This window comes from Crotalus tigris, unplaced genomic scaffold (genome assembly GCF_016545835.1).
Source record: "Crotalus tigris isolate CLP2741 ecotype Arizona unplaced genomic scaffold, ASM1654583v1 scf7180000024437.13266115, whole genome shotgun sequence".
Taxonomy (NCBI): domain Eukaryota; kingdom Metazoa; phylum Chordata; class Lepidosauria; order Squamata; family Viperidae; genus Crotalus; species Crotalus tigris.
The window spans coordinates 1,833,168-1,845,743 of NW_024100606.1; the positions used below are offsets into that span (position 1 = coordinate 1,833,168).

General features: G+C 36.9%; 1 protein-coding gene across 7 annotated transcripts in view; it reads left to right on the forward strand.

Annotated features, from left to right (window-relative positions):
• FMNL1 (formin like 1) overlaps positions 1 to 12,576 on the forward strand; it is a 112,534-nt gene that overhangs the window by 21,402 nt on the left and 78,556 nt on the right. For 5 of the 7 annotated variants that reach the window (XM_039331319.1, XM_039331322.1, XM_039331320.1 and 2 more), the window contains exon 2: positions 7,888 to 7,971. In XM_039331319.1, the coding sequence (XP_039187253.1) occupies positions 7,888 to 7,971 (84 nt within the window). Of the gene's footprint in view, positions 1 to 7,887; positions 7,972 to 12,576 lie in introns of those variants that run through there. The other 2 variants (XM_039331325.1, XM_039331326.1) reach the window with 1 other exon arrangement.

Below are 12,576 nucleotides of genomic sequence, written 5' to 3' on the forward strand. Positions count from 1 at the left end.
AAGGGAATTTTTAACTTAAAGAAAGTGCAAGCCAGATTTCTTCAAACCACTGAATGGCAACAGGAATCCCACATTTCTCCCCCTCACCATGATTTATAAATATACAATAGTTTAAAAAGTAGGTAAACAAGTCTGATATAAAAAAACATCTGAAAGACAAGTGGGAAGAGGTTGGATCCATTAAGCTCATTGTAAAAACACTTAACTGATAATTTCAAGTTGGCAAATGGCTTCAAATAAGTACCTTTACAGAGAGAAGGCCGCGGGGTACTAAAGAGATTCTTAATGAAGAGATAGAAATAGGCCCACAAATACTGCAAGCAGTAATGGGCAGAGTGCTTAAAATCAAATTGTGGGGATCAAAACAAAATACAAGAATGTTTCTCTGTTCCCTAGGTTGTTTCAATTTATTGCAGTCCTCATTGACAGCAAATTGATCTTTCAAAATCTATCAGATCATCATGCAACAAACATTACCCATATTTTAACACCCATCACAAGAAATATATAGGTAGTCCTTGACTGGCAACCATTTGTTCAGTGACTGTTCGAAGTTACAATGGCACTGAAAAAAAGTGACTCATGACCGTTTTTCACACTTATGCCCATTGTAGTATCCCCACAGTGACATGATTAAAAATTCAGACGCTTGTCAACTGGCTCATATTTATGACGGTCACAGTGTCCCGGGGTCATGTGATCACCTTTTGTGATCTTCTGACAAACAAAAATCAAAGAGGAAGCCAGATTCACTTAACAACGTGTTACTGATTTAATAATTACAGCCATTCACTTAACAAATATGGCAGAAAACATCATAAAATGAGGCAAAACTCACTTATCAACTGTCTAATTTAGCAATGGCTATTTTGAGCTCAGTTGTGGTTGTAAGTCAAGAACTACCTGTATTAGCATCATTTTGGAGAGCAGCTCAGATATAAGGAGTTGTGCTCAGGCTGAGAACCCTGAGTGGTGTTCAGGCTGTATAGCTGCCCATCTCAACAGGTGACTTTCTGTGGCCTGCATCATAAAACCTATTAAATGGTTAAAACAATGCAAAGTAAATATACATATGGCTCCAAGTAGAAGTGTTACTGTCGATGTTATAGCCAGGAAATGGCGTCCTTAGCCTACTCAGGGACCAGGCATTTGTTTAAGAATCTCTAAAAATAAAAGTTCTATAGCAGTTTGTTCTAATCTCACGCCATGAAGAAGTTCTTTCTAATGTTCACACTGCATCCCTTTTCTTATTTTTGGAAACGTTTGATTCAGTCTCTGCCCCTGGAGTATCATGTAGAGAAGAGGTCAATAGCATCGCCCTAGAAGGATGATATTGTTTTTATTTCTTAATGTTCTGATCCTGAGAAGTGCTGACAAGAATAATGAAAGTAAATCATGGGGATAGGATTTATTTTCAAGCATTAAAAGTCAGAGCGAACAGATCATCAAAGAAATAAGAGGAGAATAAGAGTGGTTAACTGCAGTGGTTTGGTGTGACTACTTTGAAATTTAGGAGGGTATGTTCATTCTTTTAGAAGGAGTACTATATTCCATTATGCTTTAAAAGAGCATTTTGAAAAATAGCCGGGTACCTATTTTAACCGTTAAATAGATTCCTAAACGATATGCTAAGGTAAATTTGTTGGAGGCTCTTACTTTCAAGGAATTTTTCCTATCTTTTGTTCATTTTCCAGGGGATATCCTTCTGTCAAAGATTCTTCCCCTTATAGTGGGTTCACCATATGTGGCCCAGTACCATACAGATAGTCCTCAACTTAGGACCACAATTGAGCCCAAAATTTATGTTGGTAAGTGAGACGTTTGTTAAGTGAATTTTGCCCCATTTTGCAATCTTTCTTGCCACAATTGTTAAGTGAATCATTACAGCTGTGAAGTTAGTAACATGGTTGTAATGGCTTCCCCATTAACTTTGCTTGTCAAAAGCTCAAGAAGGTGATCACATAACCTAGGACAGGGCAACCGTCATAAATATGAACCAATAGCTAAGCATCTGAATTTTGATTGTGTGGCTATGGAGATGCTGCAACTGTTGTAAATATGAAAAACGTCATTTTTTTCAGTGCCATTGTCACGTTGAATGGTCACTAAATGAACATAAATAGAGGACTATCTGTACTTTACAATAAGATACTTTTAGGATTTCCATTTGTTTACGTATAATCAATGGCTAGCTGACTTTGGCTGATTCAAGAATTCAGTGATAACCAGGATTGGACCAGATTAGTATTTGGGGTGGGGGGTAGGGTGAGGAGGAGAGAATACCACCAGATATTCCAGGGCTATAAGGTAAACTAGAAGTATTCCCAGTATTCAGTCAAAATATCTCACTAAGGAAGAATGGGCCAACAAGTCTCAAATAAGAAAACTGAATGTTCCAAGAATAGTGTAGGATGTGATGATCTCCTGGAACTGATGTGGCCCATAAATGGATATCAATTTAAACAAAAGTCAATGGTAAACATCTGTGCCATTTATTATCTTAAGAAAGCATTATTTGCTTAATAGCTTCCTTTAGAAGAAAGTTTTACCATCTCATAAAAATCCTAATCATTCCTAAACTCGACACTCTATCAACATTAGCCCTTTTAAAACCAAGTCGCAAAATTATTCACATTTCTTTTTAGTAATCATCACCCAAATGAGGCATTGAAATAGTATAATAAAGCTAAAAGGTGCAGGGTTTTTTGCCTAGGGCACACAGCAGAAAATATCAGAAAAACAAGGAACAGAATTGTAAGCAAAGTCAAACACCAATTAATAATATTGTCACCCAATTCTATAAAGCTTTTTTGGAGAAAGTCTTTTTTAACTTCTGAAGAATAGACATTTTGGCAGGAGTTTACTCCAGGGAATTGTGATATTTTTATAATATTTCATCAGTTCACATTGAAATTGACAACTTTAAATCTGTTTTTGGATACATTCATAAGTGAGTTAGGCTGCCCTGCTTTTTGATTTAACAATTGATCCATTTACAAAAGCCATTTGTGGCAGGACCTCTTATTTCCTACCACTTATGTAAATTTTGAATGAGTTTTCGTCTGATGGACATTTCTTAAAAGATGCAGTATAGCAAAATAATAAATAGATTTACAAACTAGCTCCCAAGCAGAAGTTGCTGTGTTTGCAATGCTTAGTTACCCACATGGTTTCCAGTAACCAACACCACTGTAAGTTATGATGATCCACATCCTTATCGTATGTCTTCACTACTGCAGTGCACTATCTTTGAAGATGACTTGGAAGCTATAATTGATCCATAATATAGCACTTATTCTGAAGTCTCTCTACTGGGTGCTAGTAGACTCAAATCCAATTCAGAGTTCTGATTATGACCTACACAGTTGTGTATGGCATAGAAATAAATTGAATTAGAGACAATCTTATTCAGAATTGTTCTGTCCATTCTGTAAGGTCATTTAAAGGGGGCTTGGTTAGGACTCTATACACTTGAAACATGAAAGGGATATGGCTCTGAGAGCAGATCTCATGACAAAGACTGTCCCAAAGATTGCTTGCTTCCCTTAGTTCTGATATTCTGTCATTAGATTATGATTGCAGCCCATGCCAGATTTGAACCTCCAGACCTCCTACATCAGTGAACCCTGTATCGCCCAGTGATGCCATGGAAGCAAGCATTCACCATAGAGCCAAACTGCTAGTCAGTTGGAAGATAAGACAATACTATATGAGATCTAATGAAGATCAACAAGATGATGATACATTATTTGTTTTCTTGCTATGAGATTCCTCTGAAAAAGAGCTGGAATGTTTCCTTTTCATCTCAGATAGAGGAGACCTATTGATTTCTATATTATGGCAGTTTTTGAATTTGCCTGGTAATTTGAATGCCAGCAGCTTCTTTCAGTGTGGTTGCTATTAATAGCAACAAAGATGGAAATTCCTGTAGAGTCTCAAAATCACATATTCTCAATATCCAAGAGATTTTGAAAATGAGAAAGAGGAGTATTAGATTCATTTATGAGGCCATCATGGAGCATTCCCCAATAATTTAGGGCTTATTTTTCACCTTGATTTCTTTCTAAATGCATTTATTTGGAATGGTTCTTTATGATTTTAAGCCCCTCTGAATTTGCACTGCTAAAATGTACCAATCGTTCCTGTATTTTAGTTTTTGAATTGCTCTGGACATGGTATGAGATTAGGACTGCATTCCCACCCGAGACATAAACCATGAGTTTTAAATTATAGAGTTTGAATGGTACACTGCACTAAGCCAGAACTAATCCAACCATTTTGTGGCCTAGCACAATATGTGAGCCCAGTTCCCCACTCATTGGACTGAATCTACATTACAATGAATCTAACACAGAGCATTTTGTAAAGCAGTACAGGTAGTCCTCCATTCTTCGTTTAGTGACCATTCAAAGTTCCAATGGCACTGAAAAAAGTGACTTATGACTGTTTTTTACGCTTATGATCATTGTAGCATCTCCATGGTCATGTGATCAAAATTCAGAAGCTTGAAAGCTGGTGTATATTTTATGACAGTTACGCTGTCTCAAGATCATGGGATCACCATTTGTAACCTTCCCAGCTAGCTTCTGGCAAGCAAAGTCAATGGAGGAAGCCAGAATTACTTAACAACCACATGATTCACTTAATAACTTCAGCAATTCACTTAACAACTGTAGCAAAAAGGTCATAAAATGGATCACAAGTCACTTAACAACTGTCTTGCTTAACAATGGAAATTTTGGGCTCTGTTTTGATCATAAGTTGAGGACTTCGTGTAGTTCTCCTAGATGAAGTTCACATCTTAAAGTTGCTCAGATTGAAAAACACTGCTGTAAAGAATGGATCAGGGCAAGCTGCTTATTGACTGATTTTTAAGCATTTTAAAGAAAGTTGATTTTTTTAAAAATATCCATTTCTGCTGGTTTTAGATTGGTTTTCAAGTCAAAATGAACTTCGGTCCTTCAGTGGAATTACTTTTGCCAAAGGAGATAAAAAATTGGAGACCTCAGCAGCATTCAATCCCAACAATCACAATACCTTTCTGGATGAATCATCAGAATTGGCCATTAGTAGCAATGCCTTATACTCCAACTTGGATTACCATTTCCAAGAAATGTATTGGGGCATTAACACTTGGAGAGAGAGAGAGAGAATGGGAAAAGGAGAAATAGTTGATTGATGGATAGAGTTTATAGTGGGGAAGAAGGAGATCTCTTGGAATTAACTGCTGAAGATTTTTGATGATGTACCTATTTTATGCTATCTGTTCATGTCAGACTTACATAAAGTTTTAATTGTTTATCATCAGTTGGTCGTCCAGACAAATGAAAGATAAAATATTTCTCCTCTCAGGCATATACATCTCTGCCAAGAAAAGAACTAATGAGAGATGAGATAATATACAGATGTTTATCCTTTTTGGGTAGGAACAGCAAAGCTTTAAACTGTCTAAGAAACTATGCCACTTCTGACTAAATAAGCCTAATTTCATCATATTATACTACTATTTATCCTACATTATTTTCCCCACATTCAGCTTTTCGGTTGCCCGGGACCGTTTGCAACATTTCTGGGCCTGCTGAATTGCTTCAGCAGGCCTAGGACACAACAGATACCTTTCAGTATTTTTTCTCTTGATAGTTCATTTTACTTGCAGACTATATTTAGGCAATCTCAAATCAAGCCAAAGGACTAAGATAGTGTTTATGCATAATTAATTATAATTTAAGATAATTACAACTCAGAGTAGTTGATTTGGTAAATCTATATTGGAAGTCAAGAACATTTTTCCACATGGATGTTGTCACTCATTGATCAAGGATAGTTTTTATTTAATTTAGGGGGGGGGGTCCTTTGTGCTCTCAGAGCTGGCTTGCTTTTTTACAGTTGTTTCATTAACCAAACTAGGTAACATCATCAGTCATTAGCACAAGTTCAGAAAGCATCAAGGTCCCCTAATTTCAAGCCTGAGCTACAAATATTTGCCTTTATTAGTGTTTTTTGTTGTTAAGAAAACTGGTCTTTTTTTTCTATCCTATGTGGAATGGTTCAATCAGCAAGTTGTAACGGAAATGAGAACAGGTTGAGAAAGAATGGCTGCAAGAACCAAACACACAGCCAGCTTGCAACTTCCTGCCACTGAGATAATGTCCTCTAAATAACATGCTGATTTCATTCAAGCATAATCACAAGGAGCCAAAGACTTCTTTTTTTGTTGTTGTTCTTTATGTTGAAGCAAAAGAGGAACACAGCAGTCCATGAATATGAGCATTATTTGGGCAGCCAGGCTTTTGTACAATGAGCCAGGCCTTCTGAGTAGCATGTGACTATTAGTAGACTTGATTTACCAGGTCATCCCAAGGAAAGTTTAATTTCCATTGAATGAAATTTCCATATTGCAGTGCAGATTTCTTCTAACTCAAGTAGAAAGTAGAAATAAATGGGAGAAGTCCTTGAACTTTATTAGTTGAGAATTGATGTAATTATAACTGGGGATGTTTCTGGCCATGTTGTAAATGTACCTCCAACTGAATATAGGAAAACTTTTTTATATTAGCTATAAATCAAAGGCACAATTAAAGTGCAACAACTTAGAACCTTTGTCAAATAGTATTTAGTATTTCACAGCATATAACTGCTGTCCCAATTATAGACTCTGGGAAGCTCACAATAAAAATGGAAAAATATGCGCTCAGATCATACAGTTTAGACTAGAGGACCCAGATTTTTTAAAAATTGTTCTTAAAATGATCTCTGGAAATGATTCTCCACCCTCTGCATTTACATTATTCCATTCTCCCCATCAATCAACCACTAGCCCCTTGCTGATTATTTTATGTTAAAATTGATGTTTATGTATGAGCCTCTTATCATAAGCCCAAAATGGCATCATCCATATAGAAGAGGAAAATATCAATTCTAACACTTTCAGAAGTACAAAAAAAACCCTTAGAGAAAATACCAATAAGAAGTGGAATTCCCTCCCCTCAAATTCAGGCTCTCTTCCCCCCTCACACCCCCCAAGTATCAGAAGCTGCTGACACAGAGCAAAGAATCTTTACAGAAGATCTCCTAACATGGAGTACATCTGTAGCTGTCTGATAAAAATAGATAAAGAAAATGAATTAAGAAAAATATAGTTTTATAGGAAACTTTGATGAACAAGTTGTGGGAGCACTGGAGAAAAACAGTGATTATGGGAGTAACTCACTACAAATGGGCCAGATAAGCCTATTACTCACTACAAATGGGCCAGATAAGCCTACTACTCAAAGCAGAGACCTGGGGGGGAGGGGAGAGGGTAGAGTCAAAAAAATAAAGATGAAAGTCATGACTGCATAGCTGAAGCTTTCTCTGTGTATCCTCAAATTGTTGTCCTGTTGCCTTGCCTTTTTCCTCCAGTATTACAAGTAGTCCTCAACTTACAACCATTCATTTAGTGACCGTTCAAAGTTACAGTGGCACTGAAAAAAGTGACTTATGACCATTTTTCACTCTTGTGACCATTGCAAGATCCCCATGATCACATGATCAAAATCCAGCTGCTTTCCAACTGGCTTGTATTTATGACAGTTACAATGTCCCAGGATCATGTGATTATCTTTTGCAACCTTCTGACAAAGAAAGTTAATGGAGAAGCCAGATTCACTTAATACCCATGTTACTAACTTAACCACTATAGTGATTCACTTGACAACCGTGGCAAAAAAAGGTTGTAAAATTGAGCAAAACTCACTTTAAAAATGTCTTCTTTAGCAACATAAATTTTGGGCTCAAATTGTGATTGTAAGTCGAGGACTACCTGCATTAAGAACTTTACATGGTTGAACGTATCACAATTCTTGTTATACAATTATTCTGTATAAACAATATTCTCTCTTTTTTTAGAATTCTATGAATCTGCCGCCAGACAAAATGAAGCTCCTGAGTCAGTATGATAATGAAAAGAAATGGGAATTAATATGTGACCAGGTAAGAGACCAGAATGGTATATTTAAAGTAACTATAGGTATCATAATTTAAAATAATTTTCAATGTGGCTTAATATTCAAAGCTTCTAATACGTCTGAGAATTCTGGGAGTTGTAGTTTCTGTGTCTGGTGATCATTTCTGATCCTTTGATGACAAGCAGGCAATCTTCTAAAGTATTCTGTGGCTATTATAGAAGGAGCACTTGTAGCCAAACACCTATTTATTGTAAAGTTTAAAAAATGAAAAGTGATGAATTTGTTTCTTGCAGTTGCCAGTCAGTGGTGGGATTCAAATACCTGAAAAACTGGTTCTCTTATTGGATGCAGGCCTGGGCCTCTGAGGCCTAGAACGAACTTTCAGAAGTGGCATCCATTTACTTCCGATGGGCCAGTCTAGGCCTGGGAGGCCTCCTCCAGACATCCGAGGCCTATAATGGACTTCTGGAAGTACTGTGCATTAATTCTCCGAACTCAGCAAAATTTAGCTACCAGTTCTGCCGAACCAGTGCGAACCGGCTGAATCCCACCACTGTTGCCAGTAGAGCTTTAGGTACTCTCTAGCCCCCACGAAATTTATCTTTCCTGTTTTCTTAATATGTAAAGATGTATTTCCAATCAAAAGGCTATACAAAAGTCTGTAACTATAGTTTGCAACCTGACAGCTTCCCATTCATTTATTTATTTTTTAATAAAGGTTCTAAAAAATAAGATTTGGGCAAGAGAGCTTATAGGCGCTGAGAGATATTCCACAAGCATTTTTGGTGTTGTGGATAGTACTATAATTATGCTTATTTTAGCTCTGTCCTAACATGATAAATATCAGAGTTCCTTGATAGGACACCTGTGGCAGTTCAGTATAATTGGAAATCTAATGTAGTTTGTCCTTGAGAAGACAGGATAAACAGGGCTGTTTCTATCTTTGCTTTCCCACAGGAAACAGAAAAGAAAAATTAAGTAGGTCTGTGGCAGGACAACAAACATCCAGAAGTTCAGAATTGATGCCCTAATACAAGTAACTTAGGTTTTGAACAATGTAATATATTCAAAAGACCAATATATGAGAGTCTGGTTGCATTCATCATGTACTCTGTCATCCTCTTCGTAAGCATTTAATTTTTAGGGAAACCAATTTGTCCTGCAGGTGTCCACAGAAATTTATTTTGGATAGAAGAAATAGGCATGATTTTATCCCTGATCACATGCTTTCCTTAGCTATTTGAATAAGGGCAAAAGTGTAAATTCAAGAGATCTGCTAGGTGATTGGGCAGATTTCAGCCTCTCAATCAAATCTCACTGCATTGCATTTGGTTTAAAGGGAAGTACATCTGTTTTTCAGAGCACCAAACTAGGTTTATTACATGACAGGAAAAACAATGACTTTGTGTATGTGGGGAGGGATAACTCTAGCTTTCAGGTCTGTTTGTACCTACCAAGATGAAACAAAAGTGGCGTCAAAAGAAGCATTTTTCAATGGGCTCATTTTAATGTTAAATTGTTTTTTTTTGTCTAAGCCATTGTTTGCAAAGTTCACACTTTCTGCTAAGCCAAAACTAAAGAAGCCACACTGTGATATGAACTTAGTAAAAAAAAAAAAATCCACTATCACCTTGGTTGAAACATTTCAAAATCCTGCCAGAACTAAATGGTAATATGAAAGTGGGGTGTGTCATAACAAATTGCTGTTCCTTCTTTTGAGTTGCCTTCATGAGTTTAGTAGTGGTGGAGAAACAGTCTTTCTCCATCCTGAGTTAAACAAGGAAGGTGGTTACTTAAGGTTCCCTTGTAAAAACAAGCTATTGGCAGGGGGGGAGGGGGAATGGCACCTGTTCATGCTGTGAAACTATATATTCCTCAGTTTAATAAAGGCACAGCCTTGCGAATGATGCTGAACAAAAAAAGAGGAGAATGACTCATTCTGGGCTATGTGAATGTGTCTGTGTGATCTGGGTCTTCACAGACTTGCTAAAACAGCTCTGGCACAGGGCGATTTCCAAATGCCTTTTACTCCAGAAAATAATCTTAAAATGTTTATTGAGTGGGCAGTTAAGAATCAAGAAAATATCTCACTCGCTCTTTTGTGTTTGAATGAAATCAAGTTACAGGACCCTTGTGAAGTAGAACCTATTAGTGTCTGCTTTAGCTCACAACAAATACAGCTGAATGATGGATAAAAAAAAAGCTTGGCCTTCATTGAATCATACAGGAAGTGGTAGTGTGGGTTGTAGAGATGTTGCTGTTGCTCTTTGATTGGGAAGATATAAAGGGTGCCACAGCACATTTAACTCACAACATATTGACTCCCAATTGGATTAGTAAGGAGTGAGTATACAGATCAGTTAAACCATTAAATAAATAACCCCTGTGTCCTACTTCAAATTAAGCTTAGTATCTGATATGCATTCAATGAACATGAATTGGGGCAAACTTTGGAGACGATGGAGGACAGAAGAGCCTGGTGTGCATAGGATTGCAAAAGGTTTGGCACAACTTAGTGACTGAACAATAACAACAATATGCTATCATACAGCCACCCAGGCAACCTTGTTAATTATGCTGTTCTGTTGTAAATGAAATTCTTAATGAAAAATGGCAGTGAATACTCACAGTGTAGCTCATAGTAAAATGGAACAAATATATAGAGGCAGCTCTGCCATGAGTTAAAGCATTTACCTCAAGGGGTAGATAATGATTAAATAACATAGATACATATGTTGAACAGCTTCTAATTACAGGTCATCATCGACTTATGACTATAATTGAGTCCAAAATTTCCATTGCTAAGCAAGACAGTTACGTTTTTCCCAATCTTACAAATTTACTTGGCACAGTAAAGTGAATCAAGTAGTTGTAAAGTTAGTAACACAATTGTTAATTGAATCTGACTCCCCATTGATTTTGCTTGTCAGCAGAAGGATCACACGATCACATGATCACGGGACACCACAACTATCATGAACACATGCCTGTTATCAAGCGCCTGAATTTTGATCACTTGGAAATGTAGCAATGGTCATAAGTGTGAAAAATGATCATGTTACTTTTTTTCAGTGCTGTTGTAACTCTGAACAGTCACTAAACAAATGATTATAAGTTGAGGACTACCTATATCCACCACAATCCTAACATCACTTCCTGCCCCACCACTGCCATCTTGGGATCATCTGCTTGTAAGGGAAAGTGGTTCTTTCATGGATTCAAAAGATAGGCTGAAAGCAGCGTCCCCATTTTTACAGATGGAAGTAGCTCTGAGTTTTTGAATTTTTCGTATCTCTTAGACCCTGGGTCCCAGGCTACAAAAGTCAAGATGAATGCTTTTGATCACTGAAATTTTTGCAGGCCAATATTTTAGCCCTAGAGTCTGCAAAACTATCAAAAATATATAGAATTAAAATTCCTTGTCAAACACATCATCCCAAAAGCATTAGTCCACATGCACATACAAGAACAATCTTTTTTTTTAAATATGTATGTACATATACACATCACCTTGTCATCTCTCTCATTTTTTTCTTGAACTGCTCCAGGGACGTCTGCAGAGAATGCTAAAAAAAACCCAAAATGGTAACTGCTACAATAAAGTAGAAGCTTTTACCATACTCTGAGGACACTCCTGCCTTACTCTATTTTTTAGACACTTTCATTCATTCTCACACACAGAGGTTTTAAATTGGTACAATATTAACAATGTGTCCTCTAATTATTGCAGAATCTTTTGAAGTAAATGTTTTAGCACCTATGCTTCAAACAGTAAGAACAGGAGGCAGTGCACCATCCCTCTTGTGAAACCTTGTGTCATATTGTGGCACAGGGTGATGCAATGCAGTTATTATGGGAAGAAGAAGCAGGGATGACTTACACGGGATTAATTTGATTTGAGATACATTTAAATAGTGTGTATGAAAAGGATTATCTGCAACCTCTTTCTACAGATCCACAGATTCTTTAAGGTTTACAATTTGCAATGATCAGAGTTGGGTGAAAACAACAGAACTTCGTATAGCACATTCCAAAGTATACATTTGCAGACTAAAGCGTTTTAAGAAAAGGGTATTGTTGTGATAGGGGAGCATATATGTACAGGTGGTTCTCAATTTACAACAGTTTGTTTAGTGACATTCAAAATCTCAACAGCACTGAAAAAGTGACTTATGACCATTTTTCACATTTATGACCATTTTTCATACTCCAGCATCCCCGTAGTCACCTAATCAAAATTCAGGTACTTGGCAACTGACTCATATTTATGACGGTTGCAGTGTCCCATGTCACTGATCATCTTTTGTGACCTGACAAGCAAAGTCAATGGGGAAGCCAGATTTACTTGACAGTGTTACTAACTTAACAACTGCAGTGATTCATTTAATAATTGTGGCAAGAAAGATTGTAAAATCTGACAAAATCCACTTAATAACTGTCTCACTTAGAAACAGAAATTTTGGGTTCAGTTGTGGTCATAAGTTAAGGACTACCTGTAATGGCTGGGCTATAAAATTGGAGTTTTCTAAACTTCAACAGGCCAGAATATATCCAATGCCTTTGAATATTGAGATATCTTTTTTTCTCTTTGTATTACTTTTTATACTTTCGCAGTTTAGCCTGATGCATA